Source organism: Schizophyllum commune (assembly GCF_000143185.2).
Source record: "Schizophyllum commune H4-8 unplaced genomic scaffold SCHCOscaffold_2, whole genome shotgun sequence".
Taxonomy (NCBI): domain Eukaryota; kingdom Fungi; phylum Basidiomycota; class Agaricomycetes; order Agaricales; family Schizophyllaceae; genus Schizophyllum; species Schizophyllum commune.
In genome coordinates, this window is record NW_026089539.1 from 674,729 (window position 1) to 694,473 (window position 19,745).

A 19,745-nucleotide genomic window follows, 5' to 3' on the forward strand; every position below is an offset into this window, starting at 1 on the left:
CGACTGGGCCCATTGAGCGGACGATGGCCTCGTCACAAGGGTAACCTCATGGTCTTCTCTTTCGGCATCGCGCGCGCTTCGGTAGTCGGCAGGATGCTCCTGGCCATCGCGGCGCCTATTACCTCTCTTCTACGAGCTACCACCATCGATGCAGTCTGCCGACATCTCCGCATCCGTGACTCGTCATGACACATACTACATCGACGAGGGAGACATCATTGTGCGCGTGAGTGGACTACGATGAAAGTACCGAATTCATTACTCACGGTTTCGACAGGCAGAGAACACGTTGTTTCGCTTTCACTCGTTCCATCTGCAGCGCGACACGACATACTTTGATGATTCAATTGCCAGCCAGAGTGCCAACCCTGGCGAGGGTCACGTCGGCTCCATTGATGCAAATCCGCTTGCAGTTGACGACGTCAAGGCGAGCGACTTCGAGCACTTGTTGTGGTTCTTCTACGAGTCGGCGTATAAATGGTGTGCCCGCCCTCCAACGCTGACGATGCGTATGTACTCACAGTCATGCAAGGTCTAGCACAGCCGATCCCACCCTCACGCCCAAGTGGGAGTCCACCTTGAGGTTGGCGGATCTGTTTGGCATGAAGCGGTCGGCGAAGGTCGCTTGCTACGCCCTAGACTGTGCAGGCGCCCTCTCCGATGTACGCAAGATCGCGCTTTGCGCCATTCACGGCATGGGCAAGGACTGGATCATTGAAGAGTTGAAGCGCTTAATCTCGCGCGACGCGCCTCTGACTCCGAGCGAGGCGGCCGAGATCGGGTCCCCCATCGCCGTCGCTGCTTTGGCTGCTGCTCGTGAGGAGTTACGAACCCTTCCCGTTGCGGAACCTTCGCCTTGCTCTCCTCAGGATCTAGAATGCATGCCGTGTAGTCGCATGAAGAGTTGTCACGGGGGAGTACACACTTGTGCATCATGGGGGCATCACAACACTCCCTGTCCCAAGAGGGACGTGTCTTACATCCAGGGTCTACGTCCGAATGTGCAGACGGTCGTCAGCAACTCCATAGACCCCGACATATTCTCGAAAGGTACCTGGGAAGATCGGTGTCCTACCTCGATTCTAATCGGCGAGTGCTTGCAGAAATAGTCACGATGGCCAACTTACGTCCACGGCCGCGCTGGACGGGCGACCTCTACCTCAAGGTAAGATCATTTTTTGCCAGTGTCCATCATAGCTTTTGATTCTGCCGCAGATAGAGGATCTTGTCTGCTCTGTCGACCCATACAGTCTCGGAAGAGCGTCTAGAGTCTTTGCAGGGATGCTGAGTATCCCGAAGTCCCACAACACTACCGAGGGAACGACAGAGGTCAACCCGATCGTCATCGACGCCAAGGCGGAGCAGTTTCGAAGCTTCCTCTGGTTCCTCTATGACTCCGGATACGGGTGGTGCGTCGTCGGTATATTAGACGCATATCTACATCGTCCTCACGCCATCGCCAGGTCGCATACCGCGAATCTCGAAACTGCAAATCGTTGGGAGGATATACTTTTGATCGCTGACAAGTTCTCCATGGACGAAGTCGCGCAAGTGGCAGCATACGCATTGGACCACAACATCGGTCTTGCGGACATACGCAGAATATCCCTAACTGTTCGTCACGGCCTCGATATGACCTGGGCGACAGAGTCTGTTAAGCACGTTTGTCTACGCGATGCACCTTTAAGTAGAGCGGAGGCCTGTACTTTGGGACTAAACCTGGCAATCGCCATTGCAGAGGCAAGGGAAATGGTCAATCGGGGGAGGTCAGGTTGCATAGAATGCAGCAAGGTGCGTGAGATCGCAACTTTCGAAGGCGCGCGCGCTGAACTTGCTTCGCCCCTTAGCGACCTCGGCTGATCTCGCCACAGCAGATAGAGAATATATTACGACGCTCTGCAAACCTGTGAGCACGCACGTAGTCCACTGTTCCAGCGTGATGCACAAATTCTGCTCCTATTCGCCTTGGTATCAGAAAGTGCATTGTTTCGGATTAGTTGTCAGTCAGAGTGGCTTGCGTACAGAGGTATGGTCATCGTTGTTTGGACGGCATCAACTGCTGCCAACTGTGGGTCCACGCTTGTAATGCCGGTGTGCCGGTTCGGCAAAAGCCGGGGGCGGCGGCTTTCTCGTATTTACCTGTCTTGAACTTCACCGTCCATTAGCCATTGACTTGAAACTGGTACGCGCATTAGGTACGTTCAGCTCCTCCTTGATCAGCATCTGAGCTGCTTCCAATGCCGTCCAGGGTGTGTCGACCTTGTTCCGTCGCGACTCGAATTACCGAAGGCGACTCGAAGCCTGATATCTGCCAGATTTTTGCTGGCTCGCGAACATCGCTTGTTGAAGATTACAGTCTTCATCAATATCCAACGGCATGGTTAGGTTTGTAGAGCCCATATACTCTTACGAAGATGGTGATATTGTCCTCGAGGTCAGCACGAGGCCTTCAGTCGTGACATCGAAAACCGTCTGACACGTCGTTGCAGGTCGAAACATGGCCGTACAGAATCCACTCTTTCCACTTGTACCGAGCCACGGATGTCTTCGATGAAGAAATCCAGGCGCGTCAGGAGGGTCGCACTGGCTCCATCGTGCTGCCGGACGTTAAACGTGCCGATTTTGAGAACCTCCTTTGGTTCTTCTACGAGTCTGCGTACAAATGGTGAGTCGTTCGAACGCTATACTCAGCAAGTGATCTCCGAGTCTGACTGATGTGGCATTGAGGTTCGGCCTCGTCGACCAGACATACAGGGAACAATGGGAGTCCGTGCTGCTCGTCGCCGAGCAACTCAAGATGCGGCAAGTTGCGATCGTCGCCAGCCACGCACTCGACCGTATGGGCGCGCTCGATGACATCCGTAAAATCTCGCTGTGCGCAAAGCACGTCCGAGACCAAAACTGGGTTCTCGAGGAACTCGTTCGAACCGTCGACCGCAAGGAGCCGTTGAATCTCGCAGAAGGCAAACAGCTTGATATCGAGATGACGATCGCCATAACGGCAGCTCGGCACGCTCTAATGGAGTCAAGGTTGCCGCTGGCAGCTGAGAAGTGCTCGTCGACGGGCAAGTGTTGGGAATCAGGGCACGACGACGACGATCCCGATGTTGTATGCTTTCTCGGCGTCCACACCTGCAACAAGCTCCACCAGAAGGCTTGCCCTATGCTGAGCGAGGTGTCAGCACGCGACGCTGTGGACGACATGCTCACTGACGAGGATCTCTTCGGTAAGATCGCTCCAAGCTTCTACTTATACCGATTCTCTGATCGCTTCTAGCTGTTGCGACGCCCGAGAACAACAGAGAAGAAAAGAAGAGAAATATAGCCCGGGCGCCCACTCAAGGTGACTCGCTATTCCTGGTGAGTCGCCGATGCGCTCTTCGTTTGCATTCGCTCATGCGCAGATGTAGGTTGAGGGCAAATCGTATCGCTTACATTCCTACCACCTCAAAAGGGCGTCTAAGGTCTTCTCGGACATGTATCTTCTTCCGAAGTCTACCCGCGCCAAGAAGCACGTAGAAGGCGCCACACCTCTCGACGTCAAAGCCGAGGACTTCATGAATCTGATTTGGTATTTCTATGAATCGCCTTATGAGTGGTATGCCCAACTGCCATTGATCAGGCCCCGTTGCTAAACCTTCTGAAGGACTCCAACCGTCCCGGATCCCTCTGTTTCCCAAGCAAAATGGGAGTCCGTCCTGCGCCTCGCCGACCTGTTCGACATGGAAGAAGCTGCTCAAGTCGCTACATACGCCTTGGATCGCTGCAACGCGCTTGGTGACGTGCGCAAGATAGCTCTTTGCGTTCGTCACAACATCCGACTCGAGTGGGCTTTGGAAGCATTGAAGAACGTTTGCGGGAGGGAGCAAGGGCTGAGCGTCGCGGAGGCGAGGGAAGTTGGTGCCGACATGATTGCGCTCCTGGCGCTGGCGCGAGAGAGGTTCTTCAGGAGTGGGAGTCAGGTGAGTTCTTCAAGTCAGCCGCCTCGACCGCATGCTGACGGTGCTGGCTTTCAGATGGACGCGTTGGAAGGAATTGTGCGCGAAACGATTATAGAGTCCAGCTAATGGCCTGTGACCCGACCTTAAAGTCGACGTCCCTCCGCCTTGCGGCACCTGTGACAGCTGCCAACATTGTATCTCTTCTGATCTTACATGAGCTGAACGATGTGGTGGTGATGGTTCATTGGAGCTTGCTGGCGTATCAATACCTAGTCATCGGCTCGTTTGAAACGAAGATGAAGGCGGGTCAGTCTGACCCAGTCTGAGCGTATTCTGCCAGCTATTCTAGGCGTATCACCACTCTCTGACTCTTCGCGAACACATAAATTTACGCTGACGCTGCAGGGAATAGTGCGGGCCTCGTGTCGAACACCTGGCCTCAGGATATCACGGCGCCTATCTGCTTCTTCTCATCGACCACCATCATGGAGGAATCCCGAGAGTCAGCTCTACCGCCTACTCGTAGCAGCAAGTACTACATGGGAGAAGGGGATGTCATCGTCAAAGTAAGTAGGATACGTTTGTCCGAGAACTGCTTGACGGTGCTCACCCTCGCTCGCCAGGTGGAGAACACGTTATTCCGCTTCCACGCCTACCATCTTCAGCGATCTACCGCGTACTTCGACGACTTGCTGGCGATGACCCCACCCCCTCCACTCGAGGACGATGGCGCCGACGACTGCTCGATCAGTCTCGATGACGTGAAAGCATCGGACTTCGAGGCTCTACTCTGGTTCTACTACGAGTCGGGGTGTAATTGGTATTGTGACCCATTTGCGCGGCGAATAGACAGAACCGATCATATGCAGGTTCGGAACGGCCACATCATCGATGAACGAGACATGGAAGTCTGTCCTCGCACTTGCAGAACAGTTCTCGATGGAAGATGTCGCAAAGGTCGCTTGCTACGCGCTCCATAGAGCTGGAGCCGAGCTTGGCGATGTCCGCAAGATATCGCTTTGCGTGCGGTACGACTTACCGAACGATTGGATGGGGCCTCAGATCAAGTGTGTGCTGTCGCGCCAGGACCCTCTGTCACCACAGGAATGCTCTCAGCTTGGTTTCGAGATGACGGCCCTGTTGGCTAGATATCGCGAGGAGGTCGAGCGTGCGAGAAGGACTCGCACCTGTCGGTCGCCTGACTCATGCACGAAATGCATTACCTGGAGCACCACACCGGCATCGACCGTGACTTGCTTTCACGGCGTTCATATCTGCAACGAGGACGCCACGCACCATTGGGAATGCACTGCCGAGGTACAACTATCGCCATTCCTGGATTCCATATGCGACGCCATCCCAAAACCGAATAGTACGCACTCAACTCTTAAAAGTCGTAAAGCCTTGATGACACATCTCCCCAGAGACGCATTCGAAGCAGACTCTCGATATACGCCCTCCCGTCTGGGGTTCCACACAAGGGGATCTTTACTTAAAGGTGCGCTTCCATTTGACTAGTCGAACAGAGTTGACCGTCGTCATAAGGCCGAGGATGCAATCTTCTGCATACACCGCTATCATCTGTCCCGAACCAGTCCCGTATTCGCCAACATGCTGACCCTGCCGCAGCCGGGTCCTAATTCAACGGCCTTCGAAGAAGGGAGAACTGCAGCTTATCCTATTGCACTTGAAGGAGAGACTGCGGAGACTTTCGCAGATATGTTGTGGTTCTTCTATGACGCCCCATACGAATGGTGTGTGCTCTTTTTTCATGTGGCCTTTGCGTATTTCTGCCGACTAACCATGCCCACACCAGGTCGGAGCGCATTGATCGTAAACTCGTTCGAAGATGGGAGTCAATTCTCAATTTCGCAACGAAATATGCCATGGAAGACATTTGCAAGGTTGCGTCTTGTGCCCTCGACCACCATGGTGCTCTTTCCGACGTCCGCAAGATCAGTCTATGCATCAGGCATAGAATTGGCGGAGCCTGGGCTCAAGCTTCCTTTGCGTCCATCTGCACGCGCAACGAGAGCTTAACAGTCCAGGAGGTCGATGAATTGGGGGCCACATTGACAGTGCAAATCACCAAGGTCAGGGAAGGGAGGTTGCGTTCGATTATTGCTAAGTACGTCTTGCATGTCTTGGCTGACCTACCACTGGCTCACACGTACGGGAACTTCTCCAGAGCCAGAAAACCACCGCTTTCCGTTCTCAGAAACTCACTGTCTGCCAAGAGCAGCACTAGTTCATTGCGGCAATCTGTTACGCACAAGTAGATGATGTCGAAACTTGACACCGGTGTACTTACAGTGATTGAACATGACTAGCATGGTGGACGAAGGCATATCAGTTGTAGTGAATCCATGAATCCCGCAGGGTTGCGGTAGCTATACCACTCCCTCATGTCCTATACCTCCACGACCCGCCCGGCCGCCTCAAAGTAGACACCCTCACCTGCCCCCCGTCCCGCGCCCGATTCACCGCCAGCTCCGCATCCATCCTCTGCACCGACCCATGCTCGCGCTCGGGCGACATGACCACGAGCGCATCCTGGTCGAGCGTCCGCAAACCTTCTTTGCGACCAATCTCCTCGCCGCGAACGCCACGTCCACTCTCCTTCTCCGCATAAGACGCCTTCATGCCCGCCCTCGAGATCGCAGGCGTCCTCGTAAGCGTTGTTGGTGCCGACTGCGAGGTCCCACCGGACGATGTAGTCTTCTCAGTACCCGTTGTATTTCGCAACACCGTAGAGCGCGATGTCTGCCGCGGAGCAACGTAAGTTGTAGTTCGCGGAGCAACGTCGATTGCTGGTCGCAGAGCAGAACCATTTGTGGTTCGCGGTGCAGATCCGACCGTTGTTCGCGAAGCAGAACTGATAGCCGGTCGCGGTGCAACACTCGCCATCGGCAACGACAATGCATCCGCCCCACCACCCACCGCCCCCGCCGACTTCTTCTTCTTGATGACCAGCGGCGGCGTCTCGCGGATGGGCCAGCGAGTGTGCGAAGCGAGCGAGGCATGCGCGTGCGTGGCCAGGGAGGTCTGTACGCGCGAGTTAATCGCATGCGAGGCGGGCGAAGTAGTCGCATGCGAGGTGGGCGAAGTAGTCGCATGCGAGGCGGGCAAAGTAGTCGCGTGCGATGCGAGCGAGGTGTGCGGGCGCGCAGGAGGCGGAGTGGAGGTAAAGGACAGTGCTCGTGCGCGACTGTTGAGCGAGGAAGCAGGTCTCGCGGGTCGTACAGGTGAAGGTCGTGCGAGCGAAGTAGGTCGTACGGGTGCAGCGGCAGATCGAGCGGGCGAAGGCGCGGGCTTGTTAAGCAGAGAATCCGGTTTCTTGAGCAACGAGCTGGGCTTGCCGAGCGAGGTTACGGCGCGCGGTGGACTTGGCGCGTCGGCAAAGCGTATAGGACTGAGCGGCGTCGGGCCAATCTTAATTCGTGATCGGGCAGGCAAGGAGGTGCTCGCGTAAGGTGACTTGTATGGCGTATGGTGTTCGTCTTGGGACGCAGATATACTACTCTTGCGCGGTTGCAGAGGTGAGTCAATTTGATGCGTCATTGAAGTCGACGTCGGGCTATCGACAGCCTTAAGCGCGGAGGACACCGTAGGTCGGCGGAGCCGAGAGGAGAGCGGCTTCGGAGGCGTCGAGTGCAGAGCGGGAGCAGGAGGCGGCGTCATAGCCCGATGGCCAATCGAAGTTCGCGGACTTGACGAGATCGACGAACGGGCACTCCGAAGCGCAGCGAGAGAACGAAATCGAGACGGCGAGCTGATGGCAGAGTCGATGGACTGATCGCCTTGCGTGCGAGATCGAGCTTGGACGAGCTTGACGGTTGAAGCAGGGACTTGCTTGGTTGGCGTCGAGGTAGCCGTAGAGCTCAGAGACAAGCCGCGAGGTCGAGCCAGTTGGGGTATTCTTGACACAGGTTCGGCCGCAGGAACCGTCGGCGTAGACGAAGAGCTGGACAGAGTAGGTGAAGGCGTGCGCGACCCGTTCTCGCCTTCAACGGAGGGTATGACGCCGTCGGAGGACAGGATGTCACAGATGGCGGAGAGGGCGCCAGAGACTGCAGTTTCCGAGGTGAAGATGGAAGCGAGCTCGTCCGGGGTCGCGCCTGCGACAAAACGAATGGAGTCGAGCGTGAGGCCATCGCTGAAGCTCTAGATGGTTTGCATGAGCGCATATATCGACCGTTGTGCTCGTCCAGCGCACCTCCGAGTCATCGTCCGTCGAGCTATGGGCCGATCCCCCCGCCGCATGCGCTCGATACCGCTCCAGCAACGCCTCCACCGCCGCACGCCGCGCAGGCGTCAAATGGTCCTGCGCGCCCCCATCACTCCCCACGGACGAGGCTTTCGACGTCGAGGGCGTCATGACATACTCCATATCCTCGCGCGCTTTCTTCCGCCAAAAGTTCATCGTCGCGCGTGCTTCCTTCAGAGACTTCTCCACATTGGCTTTCAAACGGATCGCCGACTGATAGTGAGCTAAGGTTCGGCGACTGGCAGTTCCGTGTGGTGTATGCGTAGGCGCAGAAGACGTGTCGTGTCGACTAGATGAAGCTCCGGGAGTCGCAGAGGCAGGCGGCGATCGTAGATAGCCATGTTCTTCGTAGTTGAGCTCGGGCATTTCGCAGACTTCATGAGCATTATGAGCAGGCTGAGAGGCGCTTGTCGGTTGCTGTTGTTGAGCGGGGTCCAGCGAGGGGTGCGAGCGCAAAAAGTAGCGCATGGCGGGACGTAGCTTGGGTCAAGGCTAGTTTGAGGACGTGGGAGACAGCGAGCAGACGCGCCACAGTGCGTCAGGATCACGTGGGACTTCGAACAAAAGTTCGAAGTTCGACTTCAAAACTGGCGGTGAGAGTGAAAGCTCCTTTGCACGGATGCCCTGCTTCAGAGCTAGCACGGGAGCGATAGCCCTCCTGCATCAAGAATACAACCAAATGTGAACATTCGTTCTAGGTACTAAGCGGGTTATGCGTCCGCCAAAAGATGGTAAAGTATGAGCTATTCGAGAGCGAATAATGTAAGCATAGGAGACACTGTACTGCACAAGCGGGGGGGGCAAGAGCACGACTGTACACCTCGCGAGCACGCTCGTGCACGTCTCTCGCGGATATGGGCATGTGCACATTTCATGGACACGCTCATGGCTGATACGTCGTCGTCGCCGTACGCTGCAAATGTGCCGGTAGTGTCGGTGCCACGCCTATAAAGTCCCGTCAGCCACCATCTTCCCCACCATCTACACACCCAACTCACCCTGCTGCTGCCCCTGATACCCGCCACCCGTCACCGTATTCGCTACCGCGACCGGGCTGTACGCCGCCGCGCCATACGCCGTCGCACCCGCCACCGGCGTCCCCCTCCCCGACCCCGGTTGCGCGGCCTGCGCCTGCGTAGCGTTGTACCAGCTCGCGCCGTTCGCGTAGTAGCCCGGCTGCCCGTACTGCTGCCCGTACGCCGGTTGCTGTCCATAAGCTGCCGGTTGCTGCCCGTAGGCCGCTTGCGATTGCTGTTGCTGCTGGCCATACGCGGGCTGCTGCCAATAACCTTGTTGCGGTTGCGCGTACTGCTGCTGGGGCTGTGCGTACGCGGGCTGCTGAGGCTGGGCCTGATAGGCGGGCTGTTGGCCGGCATATGCATACTGCCCGCCGTAGTATGGTGTCGGTTGCTGTTGTGTCTGCTGCTGCTGCGCCGCCGGCTGCCCATACGACGTCGCGTACGACTGGCCAGCTTGCAAGGGCGTATACGTGTACGCCGACGCCGGCTGCTGATGGTACGCGGGCTGCGTAGCCGCATATGCTGGCTGCTGTGGCTGATACGCCGGCTGCTTCGGCTGGTACCCGCCATACGATGATGAGTAGTACTGATTCGGGGCTTGAGGGGTAGAGGGAGTTGCTGACGCGCCGTTCGCGACGGGCACGACGACAGGGCGGACCTTGAGGGTCGAGTTGTCGCGCGCGGCAGACTTGCCGGCGGGTAGGGTGCCGCGCCAGCCAGGGGTCGCGTTTGTTGGCAGGGTCGCGGTGAGTTTGTGCAATACATGATCGGGGGGTATGAGGGGCGCCTCGTCAGTGGAAGAGCCGGATTTGCGAGGTCGGAGGGACATGAGGAGAGTGAGGGAGTTCGTGATATTTTGGGCTGCGGCCTTTGTGAGTTGGCGAACGAAAATTCGACGCGATGACACGCACCAAGTTCCCATTCTTCCGATCCTTCTTCCACTGTGCTCTTGTCGCCACCGCGTGCTGTCAAGCGGGCTCGCTGCAAGTCCTCTAGTCGCTCGATAGCGCGCAGGTTGCGCTCCAATAGCTCCTGCACCGTCGCCTCCAGCTCGGCGGTCTGTAGCGCTTCCATCACGCCCTCGATAGCATCCTCCGGTAGCAACCCTTCCAGCTGTTTTCGCCAGTCGACGGGCTCAGCCTCGGCCGTTTCTCCCATGACAACATCCGTGCTCGAACCCTCTCCATTTGACGCCGACGCATCCGCTTGCATCTTCGCCCGCAACGCACGCGCCTTCCGTTGCGCATTCTGCAACTTTCGTATTCTCCTCCTTTCTTCTTCGTACCAGATGACCTCTCCCAGCTGCTCGCGACCGATCTCCATTGCGTCCTGCTCGAACTCCGGCGCGAAGCTCGTATACGGCCCGTAGTCAATGAACGAGCCGCATGTCCACACCCGCGGCTCCATGGGCACCCGCGTCTTCGGATATGTGCGCGTGCAATACGAACCAAGCGTCGGGACATTCTTGGGAGATGCGGGCTCGGGCGCGGCTTCGGGGATGACGGCGACGAGCTCGGCGTAGCCCGTGGAGAGGTCCTTGATGTCTTTCTCATCTACCAAGTCGGAGTTGAGCGAAGTCCAGAGGTCGCCGGTGGGGAGGTGCTGCACTAGCGCGAAGCGAGTGGGCGGCCGCGGGAAGTCAAAAGAGGGTTCTTCGGAGGGCCCAGATTCGTCGGGTAGGAGACCTGCAATGTCCTGGTCTAGGGGCAGGGGCACTACATGGCGTGATATGTCCTCTAGGAGCGCTGAGGCACGGTCGCAGAAGTACTCTTGTCTAGCGGCTGGGGACTCGGTGCGGCTGCTGAAGTGGGCAGATATGGGTCGCAAACTGCGGATGGCGTGCTGTGGGGGCCAAGTTGAGTATGAGAGGGATGTACATATGGATGTGGAACGCACTCGGAAGGCTGATAGAGGGTATTGGGACGGATTTTGAAGGAGGTTGCGCAGGGAGTGGGATGCCGGTTCTGACGATGTTGGCTCGATGGGAAGGGGAAAGACTCGATCCAGCAGACATTGATCGTCAATACTAGGGGGAGTTAGTGGGAGTAGAGAAGCGACAATGGTAGTCTGCGTACGCTTCTAGAACGTCCAACATCTTCTGCGCATCCTCCTGCGGCATATGCGCGTCGCCTGCGTACGGGAGCGCGACAGGCGTGGGGGCCTTCGCCGCATCCACGTCCGCGCTCTCAGACCGCTGCTGCTTCGCCGCGGGCGCCTCATCCTCGCCAGCGACGCGCTTGCGCTTCTTGCCTGCCGATTTCGTCGATTTTTGCGGCGGTAACGCCGCGCCGTCGTCTTCGACCTTTTCGGGGTCGACCGCCGAGCGTGTTGCGCGCGCCATTGTGGGGAGTGCTGGGGGTGATGCGGCGCGGGCACGGGCGCCTAATCAACAAAGGACGCGTCGCGCTGCACGCGTCTCGAGAGCGTCGGAGAAGAGGACAATTTAGACTCGCCCAATTCGGGAACTTGTTCCAGCGCCTGACAGCCCACGTGGCATATGCCGCGCTTGGACACGCGGCCGACTCCCGGGGTTATCCCCAAAAATCAAGTTCCTTGTTGCGAGTCATTAGCGGCTGTACGTCCGTCTTGACAGCGACCACCATGTCGCGCACCTTCACAATACGCGTGCCAGCCACATCGGCGAACATCGGCCCTGGTTTCGACGTCGTGGGCCTCTCGCTGTCGCTCTATCTCACCCTGACGGTCACCGTCCCGGCGCAATCACCTGACACGCATTTTGTTCCCCCCGCCATCACCTATTCTGGCGAAGGCGCAGACGAGGTGCCCTTGGATGCGTACAAGAACCTCACGACGCGTGTCGCGCTCTATGTCTTGCGCTGCCATGGCATCTCCTCCTTCCCCTCCTCGCTGAAAATTCACTGCAACAACGAGATCCCCTTCGGCCGTGGTCTCGGCTCTTCGGGCGCAGCGGTCATCGCTGGCGTCCTGCTCGGGAACGAGCTAGGCCAGCTCAAGCTGCCTACGGTGCGCTTACTCGACTTCGCGCTGATGGTTGAGCGGCATCCCGACAATGTCACTGCTGCGCTCGTCGGCGGTTTCGTTGGGTCGTATCTGAAGGAGCTGGACGAGAGGGATACGCAGGCTGCGAGCGTCCCTCTCAGTGAGGTGCTTCCGGAGTATCCTCCGGACGCGGGCGAGGACTGGGGCAGGGATCCGCCTGTGCCGCCGAATGGGATTGGCCACTACATCCGCTTCGGATGGTCAAAGAGCATCAAGGCCGTGGCCATCATTCCGCGCTTCGAATTGAGTACAGCGAAGGCGCGAGAAGCGCTGCCGTCGGAATATTCGCGGAAAGATCTGGTATGCTTGTCCCATCGAATGCTGCTGCTCCTTGTCGACCCAAATACCAGGTCTTCAACATGCAACGGCTAGCGGTGCTTACGACCGCTCTTGGTCAGGAGCCGCCCGACCCTGACCTCATTTACGAGGCTATGAAAGATAGGGTGCACCAACCTTACCGTAAAGCATTGGTAGGCCGACTTGTAGAGTGGATATGCACTATCCCACTGACGCCGCCCTCAGATCCCTGGCCTACCAGAAGTTACCTCATCAATAACACCATCAACACACGCCGGGCTGCTGGGCATCTGCCTCTCTGGCGCTGGTCCCACGATCCTCGCTCTCGCCACAGGCGGCTTCGAAGCCATCGCCGAGGGCGCGCGGAAGATTTTCCGCGAGAAGGGCGTCGAGATCGACTGGAAGCTGTTGGAGGTCGTGGGCGGATGTAGTGTAGAGGAGGGAAGTTCGTGAAGTATGTCACAGCGCATACATGATAGCAAGAAAAGGAGACAATGTCAGCTTTAGGTAGCGTCCATGCAACGCCGTGTTCGACACGCGGGTCGGTACCGACCGCAAATTGCCGATCCTGATCAAATCCGAGTTCGAGTTCCAGTCAGAGGTTGTCCCCAACCACCATCATCACAAACTGCCTCTCATCGCTCCGACCGTGTCTAGCAGTATGGACTGGTCTCCGAGATCGCCACCCCCACCAGATAGCACAATCATTGAACAGCTGCAACTCCAACCCCCTTTTCTGAGCGTTTACACCACAGTCTTTGAAGCCGAACGAATTTGCAATGCAAAGCTCGAGGCGCCGGATGCGCTTCCTCCATTGACGATCAGGCGACTAGCTACTGAAAGAGTCTACCTTCGCGTCATAGGATGGTCCTACGTCTTCGCTCTTCGGCCAGAATGCCACTCGGCACTGTCTCGCTGGATTACTGCGTGCGAGAACGATACGACGGCAATCGTGCACTTGGGAAGATATCTGTGTAATTCATACCTTAGGCTTTGTGAGCACCGTATCGTTGAACCTGCCAAGGCGCATACTCATCCACGCAGTCCGGCAGCATAGACGCAATGGAGTGCCTTATCCCAGCGATTCTCAATCTTCGAGCTCGCATGACTCTTTCGACTTGAATTGCGAAAGCGAGAGTGCAGAGATGTCTTCTTCAAGGAATCAAACAGAGGCTAAACAGCGCGTACGTCGCCCTTTGCAGGAAACATCATCTTTGCGTACTGAACAATTCATTACAGGCCCTCGAACGCGACAATTATCAATGTGTCCTCACCAAGAGATTCTCCTATTGCTCGCCGTTGTATGCCATGCCTACCAATCCTTCAGCTCAGAAGGCCATCATAGATGCAGCAACTGCGTTCCCGCGGGACATGACCCGCGAGGCGGTGGAACAAGAACCCATCATTGCAAACGATTGTGTCCATGTCGCCCATATATTGGGCGACGTTTTCAAACGTGATTATGGCTCGCCAAGGACAGATGACGAGGAGAACCAGAAGGTCAGAGCAATACACGCACGCTTTACAGGATCAAATGACTGACAACCAGCTGAAGCAGGCCTTGCCTTCATCCCCTTGGGACCTTTTGGCCGCCTTTGGCTATCCCGAGATCCGCGAAGAGCTCGAAGGGCCTCGTTTACATCGTCTCGAAAACTTGTTCTCGGTCACGACTTCTCCGCAGATTTGGCTTGAATCAATGCGCGTGTGGATAGAGCCTGTGGTGCGTTGCAGTGCCCCCGAGGGGTTTACCACGTCCGTTCAGCTCCCCAGGCTCATCAGTCCCAAAGGGCCACAACAAGTACCAGATCGACGGAGTTTTGCCCCACAAGCTCTTTATCGGGAGCCGGTTGTATTCCGCAGACGGCATCGTCGAGTTTCTCTCGCGGAGGACGTATTCGTATGAGGAAGCCCAAGCGCAGCCCTCACCATTGGAGGCGTCAGTGCAGAGCTTCACATCCGAGTCGTCAGCGCAGATCTTATCATCCGAGCCGTCAGCGCAACCCTCCTCATCCAAATCGCCACAGTACCCTCTCCCCTTCCCGAAATACTTCGAACTCCGCGCTGCCGCTTGCAAGGTCGCCAACCTGTCGGGGGCAGTGGATCTTTTTGAGAGGGTTGAGACGGCCTTGGAAGAAGCCAATACTCTCGCGGAAGATGGGTCCCATGCAGATGTGTTGGAGGCTCGGTTGTTGCAGGTTGCGATGACGCGGACTCGGCGGAGCCGACGAAGTCCTTGCCCAGCTGTTTAAGCACGAGACGAGGTCGCCCTCAGACGAGCCGTACTGCGGTGGAGCGGAGTCCAGCAGCGCCGACCAGGGCGGCGCCGGACAGGAGATTGAGAGCGGTGGCGGCGAACATCGTCGAGGATGTAAGTGCAGATACATGTTAGTCTAAAGTCGGAGGAGAGGGGAATGAAAGCTGGGGTGCTGTGGGCGGCTCGGCCTGAATTTGTTAGAGCTGCGCCTGTTGCTTGTTGTGTCACAGTGGCCGCGACTGTCCAGCAGCGAGCTATTTGAAGCGCGCCACAAGTACACGGCACTTTGTAACTTCTTCTTGCAACCCGCATTCAGACTTCATCCGCCTCAAGAATGCGTGAAACGCGAGGCCGTAGCCGTTCAGTTGGCGCAGGGGCTGTCGGGTGGTCAAGAGTGACATGAACTCCTCATCACAAGAGAGCCATTGAAGTAACATTGTCGAGTTAGAATGGACATTGAATCTGACATGAGTTGCGGGAGTTTGAACAGCGCACCTAGGCGAGATCATGAAGCAGTGAGACATGCGCGGAGACAGTGGTCAACATGCACTGCACATCCATCCCTACAGTCAAAGGAAAGTCTGCATTCCGGTCAAACAGAAGCTATAGGAGCCCATCTTAAAAGAAGATCCACATGTCAGTCGCCGTGTTAGTCACTTGTGATGCCAGTGAAGCTACGAGCCCTCTCTCGGCATCGTCAGACGTCGAATGTTGCCCCTAGCGGGGGGTTGGTGCTCTGCCGCCCACGAGGCCTGCTCGATCTCGTCCTCAGTCAGCACGCGGTTCTTGCCCAATTGCCTGCGACCGCCAGTCAGCACCTCGCCAATTCACGACCACCGTTACTCACCGCTTCTTCTTCCCTGCCGACGAGAACGTGTCCAGCTCGTCAACACTATCCTGCGTCGCGCCAGACCCACGACCCTTTTTGGGAGGAAGCGGCAGGATATCGTCCATATCCTCATCCGCATCGCCGGCGATGCTCAAAGTATCGAGGTCCTCAGCGAGCTTTGTCACCCTGCCTTTTGGCTTCGCCGCCGCCTTGCCCTTGCCCGTCGACGTCGTGCCCTTCGCAGGCAACCCCTTCGCCTTCGCCTTCGGCGTCTTCGCCGGCTCCCACTCCTCTTCTTCCTCCTCCGTTTCCTCGTCCTCATTGTAATCATCGTCTTCTTCCTCCTCCTCGTCTTCCTCGCCATACGCACTCTCCTCTTCGTCATCCTCGTCGTCCTCGCCCTGCACGCTCGCGGTTTCCTCCGTCGGCGCCTCACCGTCGGAGAACTCCGCGTCTTCGGTGTCGGAGGCGACCATGGGTGGCGCGGGCGGCTCCTTGATGGGCGTGTGGAGGAAGGTGGTCCCGGACTCGCGGACGATGCGCGAGCCGCGGCTCTTGCGGGCGAGAGGGGATTCGGAGCGCGAGCGCAGGCTCTCGTCCTCGGATGATCCTTCCTCCTCCTCTTCCTCCATCTGCGCAACGTATCAGCATAGGACGATATACATGAGACAGGTCCACACACCAAGCTCATCTCGACATCCTCCTCTTCGGCCTCGCTCGGTGTGCGAGGGGCCGGGAATGCCTTGCGCACGGGGCTACCGAATACGCGCTTCACGGGGCTGCCAAAGGTGCTCTTGGTGGGACTGCCGAAGATGCCTGCGTTGCGCATCATGTCGATCTTCGCGTCCGTCTTGAGCTCATTCTGCTCTCGCTGCAAAAAAAAATGTCAGCCTCCAGCCTCCCGATGTACCCCAAGGAAAAAACGCACCTCCATGAGCAGCTGCCGCTTGTACATCTTCTCCATCTCTGCCATCCTCTGCTCCATTTCCCGCATCACCTCGTCCCGCGTATCCGCCTCGATCTCATAGCACTTCACGTTAAGCGCGAACACCTGCGCCTGCAGATCCTCGATCTGGTCAAACAGGCTCTGCACGAGCGGGTAGATGTAATCATCCTCCGCCTCGTCCTCCACCTCGCCATCGTTCGGCGCGTCCTCCTCGAGCACCTCGTACGTCGACTCCACTGGCCGCGCATTCTTTCCATCCCCACCCATCGAGATCGTCACCTTCCGCGTGTACGGCCGCGGCGCGACATCCTCGCCCTTCAGCGTCATCGGGCCAAGCTCCTTGATCGTTTTCCCGCTAGCCTTCCCCGGGTGCACGTCCCTCGCTCCCTTCGCCCCTCGCGCCGGCTCCTCCGGCGTCGGCGGCAGCTTCTGCACCGGCGCAGGCGCGGGCGTGATATACACCTCCCTCGCCAGCGCCGCGAACCGCATCACATGCGCGTTCTCGTCGAAGCCCGTGTCGTACGGGTTGATGTTCACGATCATCACCGTGCGCCCGTCGCCGACGAAATAGTCCATGAGCGCCTCCGTGAGCTTGCTGTAGCGGAAGGGGACCAAGGCAAGGTGCTTCCTGACCTCGCGCGTGTCCAGGCGCGAGTCGGAATTAACAGGGTTGGCGAGGGAGGAGGCGAGGCGGCGCTGGTTGGCGCGCATGACCTCGAGGCATTGGCCGAGGACCATGAGGCTTTTGTTGATGTTGCCGGCTTCTTTGAGGCGGTCGCCTTGGGTTTGGGTGTTCTTGGTGCGCTCGGAGCCGGCGAGGTCGACGAAAGTGAGGCGGGAGACTTGGAGGGAGGTAGGGTCCTTCAGGGAGGTCAGCGACAGGAAGTTGGACGAGGAAGATCAAACTCACATTGCGCTCGCCACGATGACCGCGCACAATCTTGATAATGACCATGCCATGGCTACGGCTGCTCTGACGATTGGCTAGTGTACCAAAGACGCGACGATGCAGTTGCCCAAGCCGAATGACCGACTTGGCCTCCGCCGCGCTCGACACCCTGAACTGCCGCAGATCATGAATGTACTTGCCCGGTGAAGTCGCCTCGTCCCCGTCCGATGGCGGGCACGCCTTCAACTGCAGCGCACGCCGCGTCACAACCGAATTCGGGCGCGGTATGCCGCTGCCTTCGTTGACAGATTCGAGCAGGTCGTACACCTTCTCATTGTAGACCTCGACGTAAGAGACCCAGACGTTGTACTCGTAGTTGCGGTCGACCTCGAGCACAGTGGAATCGACATCGAAGTCGGGGTCCGTGCTGCTGGGAGAAGCTTGACCGAGAGCTTGGGCTAGCGCTGGTTCGGCTTTGAATTGGAATGGCCGATTGTCCTTGGGATCCGCAAGTTCGACGCTGTTGAGGCGCAGAGGGCGGTACTAGGACGCGTCAGAACATACACGGACAGGAGAAGAAGCAACGACTGACCTTCCCCTCCCCCTGACGACCCTCAATACTGTTGAAGATGACGTCGACGGCACGAGGGAGGATTCCCGCAGTACCGGGTTGGGTACCACCTTGCACGGTGTACTGAACGTCTTTCAGTACGGAACCATAGCATCAAAGACAATACGCACTGTCTTCCCCGAGTTGGTGTGTCCGTATGCGAAGCACAAGCCATTCTGGCCTTCCAGCACGCCTTTGACGAGCGGGAGGGTGGTGCTTTGGAAGAACTCTGCCTGTGTCGTCTCGGGCTTGAAGACGTGCGAAAACGTATAGTTGCACGATTGCGGCAGGCTGGATGGTCGGAAGTGGGATGGTCCAGTAAGTTCTTGATTCGGATCGCACATCTGGACGGATGTGTCCGACAACGGGGTAAGGTAGGGTTTCGACGTTGGCTGCTCATCGTTCAGATGGGGCCGGATCCGCAGATATGCCTGTCTTCGGGGTCAGTACAGCTCAAGAGAACGGTTCATTGCGCACCATGATCGACTCTTTCTGCGGCTCCGGGGATGCCTTGGTCGTCTTCTTGCCCTTCGCAGCGGTGGTGGCCTTGGTCGCTGCGGTCTTGCTTGGCGGAGGTGATGGAGATGCAGACTTGCCATCGTCGCGATTACGGTTCAGCAGAGGCTTTCTGGCAGGGAGAGTCCGTGTCTGTGCGGGTGCAGGTTTCGCAGCAGTTGTTCTCGTCGCGGTCGTTCTCGTAGTCGTGGTGGTGCCCGACGTGCCAGACGCCGGTGTTGCTGCCTTTGATCTCGTCGCGCGCGCTGGCGGATTTGGATTTACAGGTTCTGCCGGCGTCCCGGTCTTCGTTCGAGCTCGTGTCGTCGGGCGTGTGGCCATCGTGAGTGCTATGTTCGAAGTGAAAGTCAAGTTAGTAGACGCGACGCGCCTCGGCCCGCACACGCGTGCAGACACGTGACGGCACGTTGATGCAATCTCGGCAGACGCCGACGGCGCGTCGAGGACTGGAACTGATGTCTGTTAGCGAGAAGGGCAATGAGAGAAATTACTGACGTAGATGATACTGTACTTATTGACTGGTGGTCTACGCCTTCTAAAGGAGGAGGAGGAGGAGGAGGAGGAGGAGGAGGAGGAGGAGGAACAAAAGGCCTTCTTTAAGTCAGCGGAGTCGACAAGCCCGAACAGGGGGAAGCCCACGGTCAGCTGACATGTTGAACTTCACCATTGCCAATGCCATCAAGCCATGCCGGCAGTACACTACGAGAAATGTTGGCGCTCCCGCTAGCAGAGGAGCAGAGCCGTTGTGTAGTATCAAGACATCCCACGCATGCAGGTGAAGGCACCTGAGGACGACGAGATCGGTAAAGGCCTTTGACCCAAAAGAAGAGGTGCGTGTACGGTGGCCTGCCTGTCATACTTAGCTATACGGTCACGATCTCAGAGAAGATTTGTGCGGCAGACATGTATATAATATTGCTGATGTTGTGTAAGAGGGGGGAGGGGGGACTAGGAGGGATTTGAGTATTATGAGTAATAAGTCAGCCCTGCGACTTCTGCACGAGATAAAGCCCAGCCAATTCTTCCGTCTCGCCCTCATACAGCGCGTCAGAGACACACTCACGCGCGACCTCTTTGCAGCAACACCGATAGAGGAAGCAGACCGGTTTCAACCACCAAGCCCTATGACGTGCTCAATAGAGGTATCTTCAAAAAG

At 57.5% G+C, this 19,745-nt stretch overlaps 6 protein-coding genes across 6 annotated transcripts; 4 read left to right on the forward strand and 2 right to left on the reverse strand.

Moving 5' to 3' along the window:
• Positions 1-148: 148 nt before the first annotated feature.
• Positions 149-4,067, forward strand: SCHCODRAFT_02490400 (uncharacterized protein; the record flags this gene model as incomplete). The annotated part of the gene is made up of 12 exons (XM_050342927.1): positions 149-226; positions 278-480; positions 533-1,050; positions 1,104-1,165; positions 1,216-1,409; positions 1,464-1,614; positions 2,490-2,665; positions 2,728-3,227; positions 3,278-3,360; positions 3,411-3,598; positions 3,647-3,962; positions 4,017-4,067. 12 exons carry the CDS (start codon positions 149-151, stop codon positions 4,065-4,067), a joined length of 2,520 nt encoding a protein of 839 aa, XP_050202045.1.
• Positions 4,068-4,394: 327 nt separating this feature from the next.
• On the forward strand, positions 4,395-6,288 carry SCHCODRAFT_02609648 (uncharacterized protein). Its single transcript, XM_050344387.1, has 7 exons — positions 4,395-4,507; positions 4,565-4,761; positions 4,811-5,313; positions 5,366-5,439; positions 5,487-5,695; positions 5,758-6,069; positions 6,130-6,288. The coding sequence occupies exons 1-7, from the start codon at positions 4,427-4,429 to the stop codon at positions 6,218-6,220; spliced, it is 1,467 nt and encodes a 488-aa protein (XP_050202046.1). The 5' UTR covers positions 4,395-4,426; the 3' UTR covers positions 6,221-6,288.
• Positions 6,289-6,344: 56 nt separating this feature from the next.
• On the reverse strand, positions 6,345-11,659 carry SCHCODRAFT_02564422 (uncharacterized protein; the record flags this gene model as incomplete). Its single annotated transcript, XM_003037554.2, has 6 exons — positions 11,303-11,659; positions 11,124-11,253; positions 10,139-11,069; positions 9,207-10,088; positions 8,158-8,582; positions 6,345-8,105 (listed from the first exon to the last, which is right to left on the reverse strand). Exons 1-6 carry the CDS (start codon positions 11,566-11,568, stop codon positions 6,345-6,347), a joined length of 4,395 nt encoding a protein of 1,464 aa, XP_003037600.2. The 5' UTR covers positions 11,569-11,659.
• Positions 11,660-11,801: 142 nt separating this feature from the next.
• SCHCODRAFT_02609653 (homoserine kinase) lies at positions 11,802-13,127 on the forward strand. The gene is made up of 3 exons (XM_003038894.2): positions 11,802-12,548; positions 12,599-12,718; positions 12,771-13,127. The coding sequence occupies exons 1-3, from the start codon at positions 11,829-11,831 to the stop codon at positions 12,996-12,998; spliced, it is 1,068 nt and encodes a 355-aa protein (XP_003038940.1). The 5' UTR covers positions 11,802-11,828; the 3' UTR covers positions 12,999-13,127.
• Positions 13,128-13,206: 79 nt separating this feature from the next.
• SCHCODRAFT_02683870 (uncharacterized protein) lies at positions 13,207-15,064 on the forward strand (the record flags this gene model as incomplete). Its single annotated transcript, XM_050346764.1, has 5 exons — positions 13,207-13,540; positions 13,614-13,729; positions 13,785-14,045; positions 14,101-14,265; positions 14,333-15,064. 5 exons carry the CDS (start codon positions 13,207-13,209, stop codon positions 14,792-14,794), a joined length of 1,338 nt encoding a protein of 445 aa, XP_050202047.1. The 3' UTR covers positions 14,795-15,064.
• A 154-nt stretch (positions 15,065-15,218) lies between these two features.
• On the reverse strand, positions 15,219-19,102 carry SCHCODRAFT_02564434 (kinesin-domain-containing protein). The gene is made up of 9 exons (XM_050343791.1): positions 19,085-19,102; positions 18,551-19,041; positions 18,205-18,504; positions 18,056-18,157; positions 17,485-18,006; positions 16,557-17,435; positions 16,311-16,499; positions 15,647-16,260; positions 15,219-15,597 (listed from the first exon to the last, which is right to left on the reverse strand). The coding sequence occupies exons 2-9, from the start codon at positions 18,908-18,910 to the stop codon at positions 15,474-15,476; spliced, it is 3,090 nt and encodes a 1,029-aa protein (XP_050202048.1). The 5' UTR covers positions 18,911-19,041; positions 19,085-19,102; the 3' UTR covers positions 15,219-15,473.
• Between the last annotated feature and the right edge of the window lie 643 nt (positions 19,103-19,745).

What these genes read in the sequence shown, in the direction of transcription:
- SCHCODRAFT_02609648 (XM_050344387.1), top strand. Translation starts at nt 4,427, where the DNA reads ATGGAGGAATCCCGAGAGTCAGCTCTACCGCCTACTCGTAGCAGCAAG. An exon ending in AAGGGGATGTCATCGTCAAA is followed by an intron (nt 4,508 to 4,564) that starts GTAAGTAGGATA and finishes CTCGCTCGCCAG; the next exon opens with GTGGAGAACACGTTATTCCG. An exon ending in TACGAGTCGGGGTGTAATTG is followed by an intron (nt 4,762 to 4,810) that starts GTATTGTGACCC and finishes GATCATATGCAG; the next exon opens with GTTCGGAACGGCCACATCAT.
- SCHCODRAFT_02609653 (XM_003038894.2), top strand. Translation starts at nt 11,829, where the DNA reads ATGTCGCGCACCTTCACAATACGCGTGCCAGCCACATCGGCGAACATC. An exon ending in AATATTCGCGGAAAGATCTG is followed by an intron (nt 12,549 to 12,598) that starts GTATGCTTGTCC and finishes CCCAAATACCAG; the next exon opens with GTCTTCAACATGCAACGGCT. An exon ending in AACCTTACCGTAAAGCATTG is followed by an intron (nt 12,719 to 12,770) that starts GTAGGCCGACTT and finishes CGCCGCCCTCAG; the next exon opens with ATCCCTGGCCTACCAGAAGT.
- SCHCODRAFT_02564434 (XM_050343791.1), bottom strand. Translation starts at nt 18,910, where the DNA reads ATGGCCACACGCCCGACGACACGAGCTCGAACGAAGACCGGGACGCCG. An exon ending in CGCAGAAAGAGTCGATCATG is followed by an intron (nt 18,505 to 18,550) that starts GTGCGCAATGAA and finishes CCCCGAAGACAG; the next exon opens with GCATATCTGCGGATCCGGCC. An exon ending in TCGGCAGGGAAGAAGAAGCG is followed by an intron (nt 15,598 to 15,646) that starts GTGAGTAACGGT and finishes TGGCGGTCGCAG; the next exon opens with GCAATTGGGCAAGAACCGCG.